The 22,424-nt window shown below is 40.9% G+C and overlaps 1 protein-coding gene across 5 annotated transcripts in view; it reads right to left on the reverse strand.

Moving 5' to 3' along the window:
• PRELID2 (PRELI domain containing 2) overlaps positions 1-22,424 on the reverse strand; it is a 68,364-nt gene that overhangs the window by 7,220 nt on the left and 38,720 nt on the right. For 4 of the 5 annotated variants that reach the window (XM_058543166.1, XM_058543187.1, XM_058543196.1 and 1 more), the window contains exon 6: positions 12,482-12,535. The exons of the other annotated variant lie outside the window; for it this stretch is intronic. In XM_058543166.1, coding sequence (XP_058399149.1) covers positions 12,482-12,535 — 54 coding nt within the window. The remainder of the gene's footprint in view (positions 1-12,481; positions 12,536-22,424) is intronic. 5 annotated transcript variants of the gene reach the window in all.

The raw sequence follows: 22,424 nt of genomic DNA on the forward strand, positions 1-22,424 counted from the left end.
GCTCACAGTCTAGTAGGTTCCGTTCCCCTGTTTCAATGTTTTGTTTCAACAAACCCCTGGACAACAATTAAATGCCCTCCTTCTATTTTCAAGAAGAATAAAAATGGCCACGTTACTTCCATTTCAAGCTTCTTTTTGCAGAGTGGGCCTGTAAATCTATATGGGATGTCTTTAAAACCAGAAAAGCACACTCCTTCCTTAGGAAGTAAGCGCTGGTGCACTCTCTCCATTCATCTAAATTAAGAACGTCACCAGTTACTGAGCTGAACACTAATTGACATAAGTGAAGACTTCGAGGGTTGCCTTGGGAATTGAAAGACGTTATTTATTGAATCAATTATGCTCACAATGTGACAGTTGATTTTTCTTTCCCTTTTTTCCCCTTCTCTCATGCCACTTTAGTCTTTTTAAGCAGAACAGTTAGAAATAGAAGGTAGAGAACAGGGGCAGAGAGAGACCTATAAAATGAATTAAAGAAAAAAAACCTAACAGGGAGGCCAAGCCATTATTTAGTACCTCTCTTTGGTAAGGAAAGACCAAATCAAAGCCCAATAGATAGAATCCCTTCAAATAAAGTTCCAACGCTTAAAACTCAACCCCTAGGAGATCAGGCTTAAAGGGGCTAAATTTACACCACTTATCACACAATAATGCCTGAAATGCAGAACAAACATTAAGTGGATTCACCTTTATAGATACAGCTTAAAAGCTTTTTGGACTGACAAACCATAAACCAGCCTGATTTTATTATTTGTTTCCCCTCTGAGAATTTTTTCTCTATTACAAGGCTATCTTTCTCTATTTACCAATGTATGGATAAGTGAGCCCTCTCAGTCTCATTTCCCTAATACTAGAGCTGTGCTGGCCAAACACATCCCCACAAAGGAGCCCCAGAGTCTTCCCGATGCAAAACATTTCACAAATTCCCCAATCTAAGAGTCTCTGAGAAACAGCTGATTATTACAGAAAATGAAAAGCTTGCCTGAGAAGGAGGTGGAATAAGTTGGAACTAAAGGTGGCTAGATCCAGATAGTATATTTATTTTGTTATCGAACTGATGCTTCCTTAGGAAGCTCTGACTTACCTAGGAGGCCTCGAAGAGAGTAATATTAGACCTTATAAAAATTACAAAGTTCTAAAGCAGTTCTCAAAAGATACATCTATGGGGCGTTCTTAACAGAAAAGAATTGCTCACTTAATTATCACAATGATAAAAGACTGGTCATGATTAGATGAAGAACAACTATTTATTTACTGAGCATTTACCAGAAGCTAGGTGACTGTGATAACCAGATCAGGCATTGGAAGATCCCCACTGGAAATAAAGCTTTCTTGTGGGTCACAGCTTTGGAATAAGTACCGTTAACAGTATCAGCGCCCATTGTGTGCAAGAGACTCCACTGATGCAGTGAGGAATAAGATGCATATAAGACATGAAGCCTCTACTCAAGGGATCATAGGTCTCTTGGGAGGAAATAGAGGAATGCAAAATAACTGAAAGGCCAGACAGCCTCTGAGAAGCACTACCATGTTTAAAAGAAAAAAGTTCAATGGAAGAAGGGAATAGAGACTAATCTTGCAGGAAGGGAGGACTTGCAGAAGACACTGGAAGAGGATGGATGTGAGTAAGACCCAAAGTCCAGTTATGGGTGTGACATACAGAGTGAAGGGAAAGACCAAGCAGAGGGAGGCTTAAGAAAAGGCACGGGGGGATGGGAACATTAGTGTGAGTGCAGTTAAGCAACTGTATTCCTGAAGGCAGAGAAAGTGGACTGTATGTAGCAGGAGATGAGACTATCACACTTCCAAACTTTCCACCGTCCCCACTCCCCACCTGCCCACACACACTCTTCCTCCCACCTAGCTCTGCTCTTTCCTAGAAGAGACGACAGCATATAAAACATTCTTGTATTGCCAAAAATGGATTTGTTATGCAATGACACCATTAGAGAGATTTAGGTTGAGTCCAAGCTAGCTTGTGAAACCTTGGGCATTTTGCTTAAATTCTCTACTCTTCAATTGCCTCATCTTTGAATAGAGATAGTATAACATGGGCTTGTCCTAAGAATTAGTTAAAATAATGCCTCAACTGGTTATCAAAGTACCTAGCTTCTGGTAAAAACTCAGTAAATAAATAGTTGTTCTTCATCTAAATCTCTTTCACCATCATCTAATCCCACTAGAATGTAAGCCCCAAGGGTAGGGGTCTTATCTGTCTTGTTCAAAATGTATCTCCTAGAAGAACAACGCCTGTTATATGGAAGGCATTTAGTAAATGTCTACTGAATGAATGAATGAATCCATCAATCAACCAATCAATCATCAGCTTACAAGTCTACCACATTGGACGGTAAGGTGCTCAGGGGCAGAAAACAAAAGTTACTTACATTTTAATCCTTATTGTCTAGTGCAGAATTTGGCACACAATAGGTGCTCAGCATTGATAGATTATAAAACTGATCAACTGATTACTTTGGAATGCCAGGCTGATGAGTCTGAACTTTGGAATTACAGTGCAATCTGTCCAGTAGTTAGCACTCTAGAAAGTGTGGTTGAAAAGATTAGGATGACAAGGGCTGCCATAGGAAATGAAAGAACAAAACAACGAAAAAATGAAAGATGAAAGTAAAAAAGATAAAAGAGAGAGAATGACATGGAAAGAACTGACAGCAGAGGTGGGACTTAAAATGCGTCCTGAAGAATTTGGATTAGCCAAAGGAGTTTAGAAAGTGGGATAATTTTGGATACTGAAGTTTGCATTATAAAACCACTCACCTCTTGATAAAAGGATTTGTATCAAGTTTACTCTAAAAACCTCACTTTCCCTTTTGAGTCTAAATTTTTTTTAAGTCGGTTTACATAAAACTTTCTCAGAATCTTTTCATTTACTTTACCTAGTCATAACGGTATGAGGTAGAATAAGAAAATGTCACTCTCCTGCTTCAACCCTTCAATAGTGTCTCATTGCTCTTATAATAAAGTTCACATTTTTTATCATGGCTTTAAGGCTCTGGATGATCTGCTTCCAGCCCATTCCAACCACAGCTCCCTCCATTCTCCCCTCACCACTATACGGATACACAGGACTGCTTTATATTCATGGAACACGCTCAGTTCCTTGCTTTTTCACTCACTGTTCCCTCTGGCAGGAACATCCCCAGATCTTCCAGTGACCGGCTAGCTCCTTGCAATATGCAGATCTCAACTCACCCAGCACCTCCTCAGAGACTCCCTGATTGCCCTGGCTACAACAGCCCAGGCCACAGTCAGGATCACACAGCCTGGTCTCACTGTCTCTATAGCATTCATCACTCTAAAAAATTATCATGCTTTTTAAATATTTTGTACTGTCTGTCACCCCTGCCCCCCACTCGGCAACAGAATGTAAATTCCATGAGACCAAAGAGAGACCTGGCCAGTGGGTATCGTCTGTGGAGGGCGGGAGGAAGAGGGAGGAATCTGCATCCAGTTTTCTCATCAAAAGGTAAGAGAAACACTTCTCAAAGCTTCTCCAGGAAGAGCTCTTTTGCCACAATAAAGCATCTTTTAATCTGATGCTGTCCAATTCTTTTACAGTTAGGACTTACTCATCTATAAAACTGGGATGACACCAAATAATGATAACAGTTAAAATGTACTGGCCCACCCTGTGTGCCAAGCCCTGTGCTGCGTGCCTCACCTGCATTGGCTTATTTTACCCTCCCATCTGCCTGAGAGGCTCATTACCTTCTTTTTTTAGATGAGACCTGAGGCTCAGAAAAATTAACCCTCCAGGCCAAAATCACACAGTAACTAAGAAGCAGAGCCTCAATCTGACCCAAGGCAATCAGGATTGAGAGTCTGGGATCCAGGATCTTACAACCCTAGGGGCGGGAGGTTTCAATAAGATTGTGTTAGGCGAAGACTATTGTCATGTTGGGTACACAGGCAAGAGCTTCCCTTCCCTTCCCTATTGACTAGGTTCAAAAAGCCTGATACATATATCAGACATTTTAGCCCTGCTCCCAAACTAAATGGCATGATTCTTAATATATAAATCAATATTTAATCACATCTACAAATTATTTTAAATACAATGCTTTTCATGTAGGAATATCTTGCTAGAATGTACGACGACTTCAATATAATTTTCCCATAGTGCCTAATAAACTCTTGAGTAAGATTGATTTTTATTTTGATAGTAACCCAAAATCTTTACGTGTAACTGCAGAACATTAAACTGGTATAATAATTCAGATTCTTCGCTTCACATTATACAGCTTCCTCTCTCTTTAACGAGAATATTTAATCTCACAATTTGTAACGGAAAAGAATATATCCCAAAATAACAAAATCTAAAATTGGAAAGAACATTACATTATCTAACCCAGATAGGAAGCTCTCAGCAAAGGATTGACAGGGGCCCATCTGATTTAGAGAGTTGTCCTGGGATCACATATCAGAATGAAAAGTTACAAAGCCATTTCCATGTTGCCAATTTTCAAATAAAACCTGGCCTGACATGAACATTTTAGCAGCTAAAAGGCATTTAGTCATTGGTGTTTTTCTATTTTATAAAGTGACTTCCCTCACCCTCCACTGTAACTCAATCTATTTTCATTTTTAATTTTTAGAATTTGACCTGGATATGATTTTATTTTTCTTGACTTGGACTTCACGCAAAATATGGCTTCTTCATGTGAATCTGTTAGATATAATCAGAGAACTGAAAATTAATTTATCAGTAATTAAAAAAAGAAAAATCAAGGCCAGCCTCCCACCCAGTGCCACATCCCCTCCTTGATATTTCTGACAATTGATCATCTCTTACCTGCTTAGAAACCTCCACCGACGGGAAGCTTTCTCTTCCTTATTCCATCTACGTCAGCCCTACTATAAGATAATCCGCCTCACACTGAAGCAGCACTGCTCAGCGCCTGGCACCAAAGGGTCCCTGTACCAAGTCTTGTACTCCAGACTAACAAACTAAAAATCAACAAGCTTCTTATCAATTCCCTTTATCAGCCATTTTTTCACTATTCATCAGATTTAAGCTCAGTCACAATCTCCCCTTTGTTTCTTCCTTATTCTGAGAGATAAAATGGTTAGCAGCATGCTTGTGCATTTTATCAATGAATTGTCTCTAACATAATAAATCCATCTGATGCCCATATAATAAATAAATCCAATGGATGCTCAGATAATTCTCCTTTTATCTTTTATCTCTACCCTTCTCTTTCCCCCAGATTCATGAATTTCTATAAGTCAACGATCTTCTTTACACGTAGGGCCAGTCTTCAAATTGGGCATTTCCTTTGAACAAAATATAATTTTCCAAAGCCATATTTCAGTCAAAAACGCATCCCACCAAATCTCAACAATATTGAGGTTAATAATTTATCACAGCTTACTATATGCCAGGGGCTTCACCTACATTATGGCATTCAATCCTCTCAACAGTCCTATGAGGTGAGATACTTTTACTTTCACTATTTCCAGGTAAGGAAACTGGGCCTCAGAAAGGTAAGTAACTTGCTCAAGGTCACATAGGTGGTAAGTAGCCAACCTGGAATTTAAACCTGGATTTCTCCAACTCTTGCCACAATGAGTACTTGCCTCACTGAACTTGTTTCTGTGCCTGTAAAATGGGTGGAAGAAAGAGAATACGCATACTTTCTTGCAGGACTGCTCTGAGGATTCAATGAGGCAACATACAAAGCTACTATAAAGCACGGCCGACTTTGGTTAACCATTACTTCCCATTCTCCCTGTGGCCTGAAAGTGGCTACTGATTTCTTTATGGACCTAGCTCTGACTAGGGGCCCCTCACAATGAGACTCCCACAACAAGGCACCCACCATTCAGTTGGAATTCCTAGAGGGAATGTCAGCAGGGGCTCACCTTGTGCTTGTTCACATTTCACAAAGCCTGTTTTATTGCTCTTCACATCACCTCTGAGAGTTACTAACACTTGTGCTTGACAACACCGAGCCCAGCGGGGTAAACCAGCTTTCCCCCGGTCACAGGGGTCATCAGCAACAGAGACAGAACTAGAATCCAAGTCCCAGGAAAGAACTGATTACCGAGAGGCTGAGGCCCCTACTAGGCTGTGGGAGCACATTACATGCCTTGTCTCATTTAATCCTCACACCCAACCTATGAGTCAGTGACATGAGGAAAAGGAGACTCAGATAGGTTAAGAAACTTGATCAAAGGCACCCAGCTACTAAGTGCAGTATGTTTACAGGGTTCTCTTCTCAAATTACCATAAAACGACACGTCGCCTTAGGCATAGTCCTTCCTGCCATCTCAAAGTTATTTCCATCTACATCTGGGTGGTTCTAATTTTAAAAATTTAGGGAAGGCAGGGTGAGACCAAATCACATGTAGTTCTTGCAATTGCCCTAAAAATAAAAGCACCTCACTACATCTCCAAATGCATTTCATTTTCTGTTGATACCAAGTGAAGCTCCTTCATGCACTTTGGAGAAACTGGAGGACAAACGTGCTCACGAAGCATTTCTGTTTCAACACAGTATCTGCCAATTAGAATTCCTTGGTTAACTGTCAAACGCCAACCTGGAGAGCTCTTTACTTCCCATGAAAAGCCTTTCGATGCTAAACATGATCATCATTTCTTGGGGACAAAACCCAGAGAGTAAATGAGGGATCAGGTTACAACTTGGAGCTGGAGTGCTGTAATGAACACTGGCAACATAAATATGACGGCTCGCCTTCACTCCTCATCCTTCACATTACCTGGGGAGTGCAGAACCATGAAGTCCACGGCAAGTTTAAGAAGTGACGCTTTAAAAAAAAATTCTAGGGGCCGGCCTGGTTGCGCACGCGGTTAAGTGCTCGCGCTCCACTGCGGCGGCCCAGGGTTCGCCGGTTCAGATCTCAGGTGCGCACCGACACATCGCTTGGCAAGCCATACTGTGGCGGCATCCCATATAAAGTGGAGGAAGATGGGCACGGATGTTAGCCCAGGGCCAGTCTTCCTCAGCAAAAAGAGGAGGATTGGCAGATATTAGCACAGGGCTGATCTTCCTCACTAAAAAAAATTCTAAGCATTTAACATCACAAATTAACAAGTGCAACCAAAACAAAAGCTACATATAAATGACTAAAAAATAAAATCTCTATATGCAAACAATGGTCTAAAGATGAACCACCTGCTATTTTTCAGAATCAGTCATTGGCAAAGGGAAAAAAAATAACTTGTAGTGCTTATAGGCACAAATGTTCTTTAAAATTCCCAACCCCCAGAATAAACTGATAAGAGGAAAGGAGAGTAAAACGGAAAAGCTCCGTTTTCCACCCGTGTAGGGAAAAACCCAGTTCTTCCCTGCAGTGTGTGTTTCTTTCCTGTGAGTTTCCTTTACTACTCACACAAAACACTTCATTTCTGACACTTTTGGTCACCAAATGTGTGGGGGTTTTCCCCACAACAAGCAAGCCTCTGACACCAGCCGGGTGTCCTACAATTTAACTCAATTCTGACACCAGCTACCAGAGAAGTGTCAGATCCCACCGGTTAAGAGCTCAGTCCCACAAGACTGCCCCCGCCCCCACAAACACACACACTCCAGACGCCAGTCACAGCTCTGGTTATCTATCACCCCTGCTTCTGATCAACTGGCTATAGTTTGGAGATTCCAACGGCCCCCTCCTTAGGTTCGATTAATTTGCCAGAGCAGCTCACAGAACTCAGGGAAACACTTATTTACATTTATCAGTTTATTAAAGTGTATGATAAAGGATTCAGATGACAGCCAGATGAAGAGATACAGAGAGCACGGTCTAGGAGGGTCCTGAGCACAGGAGCTTCTGTCTCCAAAGTTGGGGTACGTCACCCTCCTGGTGTGCATGTTTTCGCCAAACTGGAAGCTCTCTGCACCCCATACTATTGGGATTTTATGGAGGCTTCCTCACATAGGCATGATCACTTATTAACTCGTGTTTCTAGCCCCTCTCCCCTCTCTGAAAGATGAGGGCTGGGGCTGAAAATTCCAAGCTTCTTTCTAATCATGGCTTTGTCTTTCTGCTGACCAGCCCCCATCCAGGAGCCATCCAGGAGCCAACTCAGAGTCGCCTCATTAGAACAAAAGATACTTCTAGTGCTCTTATCACTTAGGAATTTACAAGGGTTTTAGGTAGGAGCCCTGTGTCAGGGACCAGGGGCAGAGACCAACATATATATATTTTTTTCCATTATTTTACAGAGAGATTGAAGAAAGGGACATAATAACATGGTGGATACTTTTTAAAAGTTGCTCTAGAGCCATCCTTGATGGCCTACTGGTTAAAGTTCGGCATGCTCCGCTTCGGCGGCCCGGGTTTGGTTCCCAGGCGTGAAACCACACCACTGGTCTGTCAGTAGCCATGCTGTGGTGGTGGCTCACATGGAAGAACCAGAAGGACTTACAACTAGAATATACAACTATGTATTGCAGCTTTGGGGAGAAAAAAATTAAAAATTAAAAAAAAGATTTAAAAATTGCCCTAGTATTTCAATTGCTAATTAAATGAGAAGCATTATTAGTTAATCCCTAGGATCAATCCACCCGTCATATTGTTTGGTCTCAGATATTCCTACATGGATTAATAACTCCCACATGGACAATGCTCTAAATCTACCAGCTTGCCTTGAATGCTAAACAGTCTGATAAAATTCTTCTCTTCAATAAAAAACCTGAGGCTTATAAAAAATACATTCAGGGGGCCGGCCCCATGGCTTGGCGGTTGGGTGCGTGTGCTCCACTGCTGGCGGCCCGGGTTTGGATCCCAGGCCCACATCGACAGGCTGCTTCTCTGGCCATGCTGAGGCCGCGTCCCGTGTGCAGCAACTGGAGCGATGTGCAGCTATGACGTGCAGCTATCTACTGGGCCTTTGGGGAGAAAGAAAGGAGGAGGATTGGTGGTGGATGTCGGCTCAGGGCCGGTCTTCTTCAGCAAAGAGGGAGGAAGATTGGCATGGATGTTAGCTCAGGGCTGATCTTCCTCCCAAAAAAAAAAAAAAAAACCACATTCAGGAGCCAGCCCCGTGGCATAGTGGTCAAAGTTCAGCACGCTCTGCTTCGGCGGCCTGGGTTTGTGGGTTCAGATCCCAGGTATGGACCTACACCACTCGTCAGCCATGCTGTGGCAGTGACCCACATACAAAATAGAAGAAGACTGGCACAGATGTTAGCTCAGGGACAATCTTCCTCAAGCAAAAAAAGGGGAAGATTGGCAAGAGATGTTAGCTCAGGGTGAATCTTCCTCAGCAGAAAAAAAAAAAAAATATTCACACATCCTTCACTTGATGAACTGCAAGGGTGAGATTCCTTTTACATAACAAGCATGGTAAGCAATTCTGGCTGTTGTTCTGAGACTGATGCAAAATCTTCAAGGCTGAGGGACAACTCTGATTCATGCCTTGTTTGGAATTTGGCCAACCAATCCATGTTCCCTGCAAAATAATTTGTTAGACTGGCTGAAGTGTAAAGGTGTGAGCTGCTGGAAAAGTAAAATTAGAGGTATATGTAGCCTGGTCATCAAGGGCTCAGATGAAGGGTCTGACTGCCTGGTCTGAATCTAGGAAATGCCGCTCACCACCTGTGTGATCTTGGGCAAGTCAATTCACCTCTTGGTGCCTCCTCATCTATAAAATGGTGATAATAGTACTTATACCACAGAGAATTCTTGAGCAAATTAAAGGAGGTAATGTAGGTAATGTACTGAGGATGATGCCTGGGCATAGAAAGTGTTCAATAAATATTACTTGTTATTGTTACCTCTCCTATTACCCCAATAAATAAAAAGTTTCTCTGCTTTTAAGACTATTTTTAAAAGATAATAGAATGGAAACATAAAGAAGTCTTATCACTTTTGGAAAATAATACAAATAATATGTACATTTGTTCACTAATTCAATAAATGTTACTGAGCACTGACTATGCGCTACGTATTGAGGATAAAGTAGTGAGCCCCATAAAGAAGCCTGTCGTTCAGTGAAGGAGACAAAGAATACATTGAAAGAATCATGAAAATAGTCACATACAGACAAGAGGACTTCAGGGAATCTTTTCTAAGGTAGTGATACAAAATATGAAAGGCTCTATGTATAAAGATGTTTCACATGGGCTCATTTATAATGGTAAAACTTAGAAATACCTTCAATGCTCAATACTAAAGGAATGGTCAAATCAATTATTATATAACTACTTCATGAACTATTAGGCAGTCATTAAAATGATGGCTTTCAAGTCTATGTAGTTACTGTGAAAGGTATTTATAATAAAATATTACTTGAAAAAAGTAAGACATGAAATTGTACTTATACTGTAATTATGACTGCTTAAAATCTGCATATGAAAAACTGGAAGGAAATATGCCAGTTTGAGTTATAATGGAAAGATAACAATTATCATTCATAGAGTATTTATTGTGTGCCAAGGTACTTTAAGCATTTCTATACACTATTTCCTTTAATTCTCATACTCATAACATAGGTACTATTACTCACTTTTCACCCCGAGAGAGGTTATTCGTATATACACTATGAGGGAGGGCACTGAGATTTCAACTCAGGGTGCATTGACCCAAAAGACAGGATCATTACAACCACTGAACATTTGTCTATATATTGTAATGGGGAAAATAAGTTTTTGCTTATAATTTTCTTGCATTTTTCTTTTTAAATCATAACTGATTATTTACTGTGTGCCAGGTCCTGTCCTAAGCATTTTATGCGTGTAACTCATTTACTTTTCACAAGTACTCTATGAAGTAGGTTCCAATATTATCCTCATTTTACAGATGAGGAAAATGAGACTCAGATAATTAAATGGCTTGCCCAAGGTGACACAGCTGATCAGTATAGGATATTCTGCTGGTTTAAAAGAGAACTAGGGCAAAAGAACATAAATGGCTCTGCTGGAAATATAATTTAAAACATGTATGTGCAGGTAGTATTTATTCAAAAACATTTTATTTTTTTTATTATTTTTTCCCTCCCTTCCTCCCCCACTCAAAAACATTTTAAATAATTGTTTTGTAATTTTGTTTAAAGACTGAAAGAGTCTCTTTTGGGAGGAGTGCAGCAGTTTTATTAATTACAAAATATTTCAAACATATCAAGAACTACAGTTAATAGAAAAACCAGTGGGCTTTAACAAACGTTAACGTCTTTAAAAGTAGCAAAAACTACATCCCCACCAAAAGCCACTGATTGAGAAAATTTTTAATTATAGCTTTTAAATTCTTCTTAAATTGGATGTCAATATGAAAAGAGTTAATTAACTCTCAAAAAGCTACCATTTTCCTTTATTAAGAAAATTCAGAGAAAAATAGAAAAACAGTTTAGCTTGACTCTAAAGAAGAACACTAGGCAAGGAATAAGGGGTCAAATCCCAGACAGTAAATGGGATCCCAAGAAACTGGAGGTGACAAAGAAACATCACCCCAACAAACCTGGGTTCATGAGTCCCAACGCTTCTTTCCTCTTTAACAGGCAAACACTCCAGCCTCCCCCCCTCACCTTCCTGGGGCTCTGCCTCGTGCCCCAAGTCCCACAAGGGTGAGTACAACCAAAAAGGGCCTTCAGCAAGAGATGAAATTCTACCGTAGAGTGGGGCGACAGAATAAGAAATCACCACCAACAGGGGAGAAAGAATGATCAAGGAGAACAGCTGGACACCTCCAAGAGCTTGAGGAGCATTTAACTAGCATGCTGCAGGGGTTAAGCACACAAGTGAAGTTTAACTATTGGATATAGCTTTAAGAAATAAAATTACCTTTGCAATTCAAATTGCTCTACCCAGAATGCTGTATTCACCCCTGATCTGAGACACCTGAATGACATTCTCCTGGCCTGTTGGTCAAACTAAGAGACTTAATTCAGTACACAGAGCCTAGCTGAATCCAAGCCCAATCCTACAACAGGTTTGATCCACAAAGATTTGTGCCTCAAATGCTCTTAGTCCACTCAATCTGCAGATGCAGCCCCTCTTTTCCTGGTATTTCAAAGCAGGCTGGCCAGAGCTATTTCAGTTTTCAATTCTGTGCCTGCCTTAAGATACATGAAGATTTACAGTGGCCACAAATTCCTATTTTCTCATTGTCTTTGTCTTTGAATTTAGCACAACAGAGTGCAAGAACAGGCTCAGAAAAGTAATAGATTGATTGGAAATTCTATCCAGAACAGTAGGGAGAACGTGGCTCCCAATCTCCAAAGATACCGGGTTGGGTGTGAGAACAGAAGAGCATTAGGAAAGCAAGTATAACAGTAAGTGTTACAGAGACAAGGACATTTTCTCCATGTTCCAACAAGTGTCTACTTCAAGGTCACATGTATACCGAGTGCTGACAGAGACAAGTCATGCATTTGTCTTGTCCCTTCACCTAAGCTCTTTGGGGGAAAGGATTCTGTCCTCCGGGTCAGGGAGTAAAAGGGTACAACAGTTAAGAGGGTGGGCTCTGAGGTCAGACCGCCTGGAATTCTAGCTCTGCCACTTACCGGCTGATGAAAATGTGCAAGTAATTTAACCTCTGTGTGCCTCCATTGCCTCATCTGTAAAATGGAAAAGTGGGAATAACAACAGTCTCTCTTTCAGAGGGTTATCGGGAGAACTCAATGTTCATAAAACAGTGCAGTGCTTGGCTCATGGTAAACACTCATAAATTATAGCTACTGTTATTATTATATCTGGCTTTCTCAAAAGTTTCCAGAACAGTCTGTGCTTACAGAAAGCAAGGATTAAAAATAAGCCAGCATATCTATTCTTGGGCACTAATATCTCAAAGGCACCTACAATATCTACAAATCTTTGTAATATGCAATTTATTTAGCTCACATGGATTTTAAATGAAATTGTAACAACCCTACCACATGCTTACCATGCCTTCTTGCTCATCAGTATTTTATAAAAGTATACTTCTTATTTTTAAACATCTTATTGCCACCTTAACCCTTGACTATCTTCTTGTGACACGAATTATCTCTGATGCTCTTGGATCCGTACTTAGCTTCAACTCTTGAATTTTTGTGCAGGCTTAAAGACTATTTGTCAGAGAAATAAAAAAAAATCTTGGTATTTACACACTGGGGGGAAGGAGAGAGGGCTGAAAAAAATCATACAATGTCAGAATTGAAAATGACCTCCTTGGCCAATACCTGATTTTACCAAAACTGACGGTGAAGTTCAGAGTAACTAGTCCAAGCAACGTGGCCATTAGAGTGCAGCCAAGGCAGGACCAGAGCCCACATGTCCTGATTCCTGGCCTGTGTGCTCCTCACTGCACTGTGCTGAGACCTGCCTTCTGATCACTGTGCAAATAATGACACCGACACACCCAGAGCCCAGGAAACCACTTTCTGTCATTTCAGGTAAGAGCTTAACTTCCCAGGTTTCATCTAGCTTCATAGAAGGTAAAGTCCCAGCATTTCAGCTGGCTAACTTAGGGGATTCCCGAAAGCTTTATCACTGAGCAGTCTATTACAACCCGGATGAATTCAAATGAGCCATCGAGGGATTCTGGATGCTTAAGTCTCACAGTCAAGGTAAAGGCATTGATTTAAACTTAGTAGAAGGTGAAAACTGTATCACTCACAGAATACTCATTTTCACCAAGATGTTTTCACTGTAAAGGCTACATTTCTCAGGACTAAAACTCTAGAGATAAGAGCAGGATGAGCTGAGCTGATGGGGAGGGGGATATGTAAGAAGAGGGCAGCTATTGTTATTTAACTGATGTAGAAAGAAATTGTTAAAAATCAGCATTCCTGGTAATATTCTCACAGCATCTAATGAATAAATATCAAGTAAATCAATCTATTTGAGCACTCATGAGTGGGATTAAAAAGTATTACCAACGGAGGTAAATTGAGAGCTGGGAAGTAAACCCTCTGAACTGGAGGGACAGAACATATTTCATCAGTTCTTTGAGTGGCTCAAGTAATGGAAAGGATCTTGAAAGAATTCACATAACCAAGAAGGAAATACAAGTCTCTAATACATAGTCAGCAGAATATTACACTGGTGTTCTTACGTTGTATTTGTGACTTCTATTTATTCTTTTGAATGACAGATTTATTTGCTCTTTTCCTCTATCTTGAAATTCATTGGGTTTTGAAATGTCCACTCTTTTTTAGTGTTGTCACAACCATGCATGTGTGTACACTAGACATTCAATTCACAGATAAGGAATTGAGCAGCTCAGGGCAACTAGTCCAAGGTAACACAATTAAAAAGCTTGGAGAAGGACTCAGGCCAAACAACAAGGTAGTGACAGAAGCATTCACTTGCAACGTCTTTGGAGTAGGAATCAGAAGACTGGAGCTAACAATTTCATTTCTTCTTCACAACAATCCTACGAGGGTAGAATAATTAGCCCTGCTTTCCTAATTACAAACAGAAGTTCCAAGAGGTTAAGTCATTCATTCAAGTCATACAGCAAGAAAACTCGTAACACCCAGAGCCAGCTAGTGGAGGAAGCTATAAATTGGCGGAATTCTTTTGGAAGGAAGTTTGGCTATATGCATCAAAGGTCTTAAATATGTGCTTTAACTAGAAGCGACTAGAAATATACACAAGTATTTATTTTCACAGATTTACCACAATAACATTTATAATACTGAAAAAAATAGAAAACAATAAGAGCTATTATGCCAATGGAATACTATGAAGGCATCAAAAATCATGTTTTCAAGGAATACGTAATGACACAGAAAAATGTTCATGATATGTCCATAAATGAAAAAGTTGGGCTAAATGAACAGAATAATCCCAATTTTGTTTTTCAAAAAAACCCACACATTTACATACATATGCAAACATACACAAAGAAGACACATGGAAGGATCTATAGCAAAATGTTAAATGTGGATACACTGAGTATTAAAATTATGGATTTAAGAAAAAAACGATTAGGAAATAATTTTTAAAAGAAACAACACAAACTTGACCTATACCGTTGCTATCTAAATTTTTTGTTCAGGTAAGTATTTAAAAGGCTATTTACTTATAAAAATATACTTATCAGAGAACTTCTCTTTTTTTTTTGTGAGGAAGATCAGCTCTGAGCTAACATCCATGCCAGTCCTCCTCTTTTTGCTGAGGAAGACCAGCCCTGAGCTAACATCTATTGCCAATCCTCCTCCTTTTTTTCCCTTTTTATCCCCAAAACCCCAGTAGATAGTTCTATGTCATAGTTGCACATCCTTCTAGTTGCTGTATGTGGGACGCCGCCTCAGCATGGCCTGACAAGCGGTGCATCGGTGCGCACCCGGGATCCAACACCGGGCGGCCAGCAGCGGAGCGCACACACTCAACTGCTAAGCCACGGGGCCGGCCCCAGAGAACTTCTCTTAATGCTAATAATATCGAAGTTTTCCTGTGCCAGGCATGTTTCATATATGTGCCCTCACTTAATCCTTAAAATAACCCTGTGAAGTACGACTGTTATCACTCCATTTTAGAGATAAGAAAATTAAGGGTCCAAGATGTGAAGTGTTACATCCGGGAAGTGAGAAAACCAGATCATGGACCAAGGGCCACTTCTTTAAAGCTTCACATTCAATCCCTATGTTAAACACACAGCCAAAACCATGTTTCACACTGAATAATCTTCCTAAAGGCAGAACATACTAGGCTTTTAGTTCAGGAGTTGATATTTGGTATGTGATTATCAGGATGTCTATAATTTACTTCAAAATATTTCCACACATGCACTATAATATTATGGTACATGTGTATAGTTCAAGTTATATATAGTTCAAGTATAGTCAGTTGTCCTAATCCAGGATTCACACCCCAGGGGTTGGTTATGAACGTTCTCACCAGCAACCTCACTCTCCAGAAACTTGAGTTGCCTTTATCCTTGAAACACCAGCACTTTGTCATTAGCATAAGGAATGTTAAAATTGTGAATTTTCACTGGTGAAATTAGCGGCTTGCTAACTAGCATAATAGATGTTAGAAATGGACTCTCATTAATTTAATTAATGGGACTTAAAATATGGGGATTAGCTCAGAATTCTAGATATACACCCATTCTTGCACAAGGAGGGTGTAAGACCTCCTGGTATTTACGCCTTTGTGTAATCCCCTTCCCTCGAGTGTGGGCTGTATCTAGTGACTTGCTCCTAATGAACAGAATACAGAAAAATAAAGGGATGTCTGTGATTAGGTAACAAAAAAACTATGGATTTTGCCTTGCTAGTATTCTCTTGCCCTCTCTCTTGCTTGCTGCCATGTTGTGAGATGCTCTATACAGAGGCCCATGTGGCAAGGAACCAGTGGAGGCCAGTGGAATCCTATCAGTAACCATGTGAGTGCATTTGGAACTAAACCTTCCCCATTGAGCCTTTGGATGAGATCACAGCCCCAGCCAACACTTTGATTACATCTTTGTGAGACCCTAAAGCACAGAAGCCCAACTAATTTGTGCCCAGACTCGAGACCCACAAAAACTGAGAGATAACAAATGTATGGTCTTGTAAGCTTGTGGAGTATTGGGGTAATTCGTAACACAGCAAGAGATAATTAATATGATTAGTTTGCAAAAATGATGTAACCAGTCAGTAGCCAGGTTTTTCAAATGCCCATTTGGACTATGTATATAGTGTCAGCATACATACACACAAGCATAGTATCTTCTGTCTGAGGGAATTATCTTCCAGTATTAAAATGGATTTTTGTAAGACACAAATAAGCATGAACCCTAAGGAAGCAGCATATTCAGATCCCTTTAGCTTTGGCATGTCTAGGCCAGACCTTCTTCAGAGCGACGTACAAATTGTTGGACTTGCCCACATTGTTTCAGTGACAAATATTTCACATGCTGTTGAATTCAATCTCTCTCTGCTTCAGCCTCCCAATCAACACAATAAGAATAATGATGGAACTAATAACGGGGCCTTGCCAGGAGAGTGGCTGAAATAAATTATTTTATCACACATTGAAAATGTATTTCACAAACTTAAAAAAAAAAATACCTCTATGCAAGTGCATAATGAGAGCTCTGCATTTCCGCAGCATTCATAGTTGTCTCTAAGTACTTAGACAACTGGGCTAAAAAAGAACACTTGCATGACGAGACTGTTATCACCCACATTATCTCTCGAGCCTCTCCTAGAAAAGTAAAATGCGGGGTTTGCAAGAACCATGCTGGGGGGGAAGAACTGGTGGGGGAAGAACTGGTGATTTTTTGTTTTGATTTGGAGAGATGCAGGCAAAAACTCCAAAAGACAGCAACACTCAATGCAGTATAAAGCATGCTTTCTCAATGGGGACACTATCAAAATGAGGTGACAATTTGTTCTTGGGAGTAAAAAATTATCTTAAACTTTTTATGTATAAAGATATAATATAGTATATAAGCAGATAATCAGTATATCTGTGGTATTAAAATTTCACGGGGTGGGGGGGAATTAGGAAAAAAATGTCTAAAAAGGCTCCTTAGTGAGGGTGAGAGGGCAGTAACGAAAAAAAGGTTGAGCAAGACTGGCCTAGGATGCCTTCCCAAACTGGGGAGCACCTGTGAGCCATGCCTGTCCCAGGGAACATCCTGATCTCTCTATTTCCTTCTCTTAGGATCCCAGAGGTCAGACGACAGGCCAGGGTTCCTCCCAGCTCTGCTTCACGGTTATTGGCCATTCCCCTAGGCTGCAGAAATGTGTATGAAGCCTTTCATGTGTCCCAGACTTCCACCAATCCCTATTCTCCTTCAGATCTTTCTCTTTGTTTCCTTGATCTGTTTTTTTAATGCACCTGCTCACCTCAAGGCATGTTAAAATATGTATTTGGCATCCAGCGTGCTACTTGTCCCTGGCACTTTTTCAATACTTCCAACCCATCTTCCATTGGCCATCTTGGGTTAAAATTGTCCACCAGAACATGAAATCAGGGCAGAGAGACAGAGACTACAGCAGAGTCAAGAGACAAGTGAGTGCCTCTCAGACTGAGGAAAGCACTGTATGGCACGCTGGCTAGCATCACCGGCCGAGAGTGTGGTATATATAGTACTCACTCTTCTGTACAGACTTGAGGAAAATACATAGTAATGGTACAGTCCATAGCTATCATAGACAAAGATAGCTATCTATCTCAAAAACAAACTTTTTAAGCAGTTCCTCAAAAAATTAAACATAGAATTACCATATAATCCAGCATAAGAATTGAAAGCAGAGACTTGAACAGATATTTATACACCCATGTCCATGGCAGCATTATTCACAAGAGCCAAAGGGTGGAAGCAACCCAAGTGTCCATTGATGTATGAATAGATAAACGAAATGTGGTATACACATACAATGGAATATTATTCAGTCTTAAAAAGAAAGGAAATTATGGGGGCCGGCCTCATGGCCTAGTGGTTAAGTTTGGCACACTCTGTGTCAGCAGCCCAGGTTCGTGGATTCGGATCCTGGGCATGGACCTACACCACTCGTTGGCCATGCTCTGGCAGTGATCCACTTGCACAATAGAGGAAGACCGGCAAAGATGTTAGCTCAGGGCCAATCTTCCTCAAGCAAAAAGAGGAAGAACACAACAGATGTTAGCTCAGGGCCAATCATCCTCAGCAAAAAAAAAAAAGAAGAAGAAGAAGAAGAAGAAAGGAAATTCTGACACATGCTACAACATGGATGAACCTTGAAAACATGATACTAAGTGAAATAAGCCAGCCATAGAAGCACAAATATTCTATATTCCACTTCTACAATGTACCTAGAGTAGTCAAATTCACAGAGACAAAAAATACAATGGTGGTTGCCAGGAGGTGGGAGGAGAGAGGAATGGGGAGTTATTATTTAATGGCTACATTTGCTGTTTAGGAAGATGAAAAGGTTCTGGAGATGGATGGTAGTGATGGTTGCACAACACTGAATATACTTAATGACAGTGAACTGGACACTCAGAAATGGTTAAAATGGTAAATTTTATGTAATGTATATTTTACCACAATAAAAAATTTTTAATATAATTTCAACAATCTTTTTTAATATAAAGATATGTTCAAAATAAACAGCATAACAACAAATCCGTAGTCCATGGGAAAGCAGTAAAGAGGGTATGTCATGATAGTAAAAATGGTAGAGATGGCAGCTAAACACACTCTCAACTCGCGTGACACTCTGGAATTTAGGCCAGCTGGAGTCCGGATAAGAACAGTCTGGGGGCTCTGAACACAAGGGAGGACACTCTATAGCCACTCAAAGGCCCTCTCAGGCTCTGGTCCATTCTAAGTTCTTCCATTGTAACTGAGTTCATTGCTTCTGCATTCCTCCATCCTTACTGTTCACACCACATCTCCTCTCTCTGGCTCTATCAAGACACATATCTAGCCCCACACTAGCGGTATGAGTGCAGAGACCATTGAGTGTGACAATGCCGTGTAGTCATCAAGAGCACACTCTGGAGTCAGATAGGCTTGGGTTCAAATCCCAGGTCACCATTCACTAATTCTGTGACCTTGAGAAAAATGCTTTGGCACTTGGGTCCTCAGTTTCCCTATGCATAAAATGGGAATAACCCTTCCTATCTCGTAGAGTTCTTCAGAAAAGTAGATCAGGTAATGCATGCCAAGCACGGTGCTTGACATCTAGGAAGCTCTTGTAAGCACCAGTTGTTATTTTAATATCCTTCTCAGCACTGATCATAGTGCTGAGCACTGAACACCAAGTGGGGCTCAATAAACTGTCAGCATCAGCAGATGTTTCTTCACTGCCTGTCATGCTTTCCACCCTGAGCTGGATGTCCGGGGAGTAAAGCTGTATAAAGTACAGTCTCTAATCTCGTGACTTTTGTCTTATTCCTACTTGTGTCCCCAGCATCCCACCCAATGCCTGGCACGTAGTTGACACCCAAAGTATTTGTGGAACTGAACTTTTGAGTTTAAAATCTAGTGCATGTTCATATGAGTTTGAGGAGAAAAAAAAAAACACGTAACCATAGAAAGAAAGTATGATAGGGCCGGCCCCGTGGCTTAGCGGTTAAGTGCACGCGCTCCGCTACTGGTGGCCCGGGTTTGGATCCCAGGCGCGCACCAACGCACCGCTTCTCCAGCCATGCTGAGGCCGCGTCCCACATACAGCTACTGGAAGGTTGTGCAACTATGACATACAACTACCTACTGGGGCTTTGGGGGAAAAAAAGGAGGAGGGCTGGCAATAGATGTTAGCTCAGAGCCAGTTTTCCTCAGCAAAAATAGAGGAGGATTAGCATGGATGTTAGCTCAGGGCTGATTTTCCTCACCAAAAAAAAAAAAGAAAAGAAAGTATGATAAAGAAACATGTGAGTAGGATTTCTTTAAATTCTTGAAAACAGAGAGAACACCTTACGTATATTTGACCTGTGTTCTTCAATTTATTGAAAGCTTTCAAACATAGATTTCACATCCACGTGTGGGAATGCATTAAAATTCACTTTGTGGATGAGTAAACTTACAATCAGAGGGTAAAGTGACTTGTGCTAGATCACAAAGACAGTAGGCTTTAGTAGGCTGTAAGTTCAGAACCGCCTCTACTTCAAGGACATATTTGTTGACTTGACTCCCAAGGGGAAATCCTCACTCTCCTGCCCACATACTTCTACTCCAAGAGGAAAGTGGGGTCCAAGTGATGGATGAAAAGTCAGAAAGGCCCCTGAATTGCAAGTCGCCTCAGAGTGGTAAAAGGAGAAAAGAAAAACAATTGAACAAGCCCCCAGAGGCACAGAAACACAAGTGACCTCGGCTTGGGAGTCCATAACTAAGGCCAGCTTTTAATTTACAAACACAGAGAGATAAACTTTGTGAGCACCTAGTTTTGCTTTTTCTGGGAAAAAAACAGATACCAGATCCCACCTTTACCACCACTAAACAGCTTCAGGGATGAAGTCCTAAAGTGAAAGTAAAGTCACCTAAAGTCACTCGCATGGTGACTTGCACAGAAGCCATTTATGCTGGCTCAGCTGTGAAGGTTTTATCAGGAACTCAGGCTGATACCAGAAAATATCACTATTTGGATAAAAGGTAAAAGACACTTCAGGATGAGTGGCTTCTAAAATTGAAATGCTAACTAATTAAACTAAGCATCTGAAGAAAAAAAAAAGTAAATTTGGAAAAGGCAAAAGCTAGCAGGAAAAATATACTCTTACTGCCGAGCATAATAAGTGAGAATACCGAGGAACCACTTATGTTCCTCACTTTAAAAATTTAAAGTCACTTGATGATTTCCAGATAATATTCATCAGAAACCAACTGTGGACCCTGGCTGCGCATTCTCTCTCTCTTCTACTCATCTCCACATAAATGTACTGAGCACTGTCCAAGGTACTACAGGTTGGGGGGAATTGGGATTAAGATTAATAAAACCCCCTCTCTGCTATCAAGAGCATAGAATCTACTGAGACACCATGCCAGAAACCTTTGGGAGTATTCACGTACCACACCACCCCTTTCTCTGGGAACTGACACCCTAATCCTGATCCACATGGTCATGGCAGAGGATGAGCCATATTTGTACAACCTGACTTCTACCCCCCTGGCCCTGCTTGACCTATGGAAGGCCAATGAGCATCCCTTCCAGAGAATTTGGAAATGAAAGAAGTATGCCATCAATCTCTTTGTTGGTGAGAACTCTATATAACATGTACATTTGGACTGTGGAGGTCCACATTACACTACACAGCCTGTGGAGCAAAGAAAGCCAGTCTACAGAGGAAGAGAACAAAACAGATGCCTAGTCTTACAGACAAGAGCTGAAGAAGGAATACTGCCTGGGTTCCTGGAAGTGTTCAAATCCCAGTGCAGACAGTCTGAAGCATGGGAGCCTCACCACCCTTGGCCCCTTATAATAAGCTAGCCTAAAGTAGTTTCTGTTACTTGCAACCAAAGAGTCCTAATAAATACAAGAGGAACGAGACCACAACACAAATGCATCTAACGCACAGCAGTATCTGTGGAGTTCATCATGCTGAGTAGGCAAACATTCCACTTCATTCATCTGAGGGCTGCACCATAAAGTGGCAAGGGTAAGATTATTGATAAAAGATGAGGATTTGAGTCCAGACTCCACCCTTTGCTAGTCCTGTGACCTTGAGCACATCCATTTAGCCCACACTTAACACAGTGCCTGGCACAAAGCAGGTGCTCAGTATATGTCTGTAGGAGGAAGGAAGGCAGGGATGCAGCCACCCCACATCTCAGGTGCGCTCATCTCGTCAAGACATTGCTCATCAATAACACAGGAAGAATAATGTCTACTTTGTGCATCTCACAGGGTCAGAATGCACACAAGCACTGTATGGTTAAAAGTCATTAATAGGTTCAGATTGATGGACAGGTCAAATAAAGACCCACCTGGATTAATCAAACAATATTTATTTATCTAAAGCAAGGGTTGGCAAACTATAGCCCACAGGCTGAATCCAGCCCACCACCTGTGTTTGTGTGGATCACGAGATAAGAATGGTTTTTAC

This window comes from Diceros bicornis, chromosome 1 (genome assembly GCF_020826845.1).
Source record: "Diceros bicornis minor isolate mBicDic1 chromosome 1, mDicBic1.mat.cur, whole genome shotgun sequence".
In the NCBI taxonomy this organism is placed as follows: domain Eukaryota; kingdom Metazoa; phylum Chordata; class Mammalia; order Perissodactyla; family Rhinocerotidae; genus Diceros; species Diceros bicornis.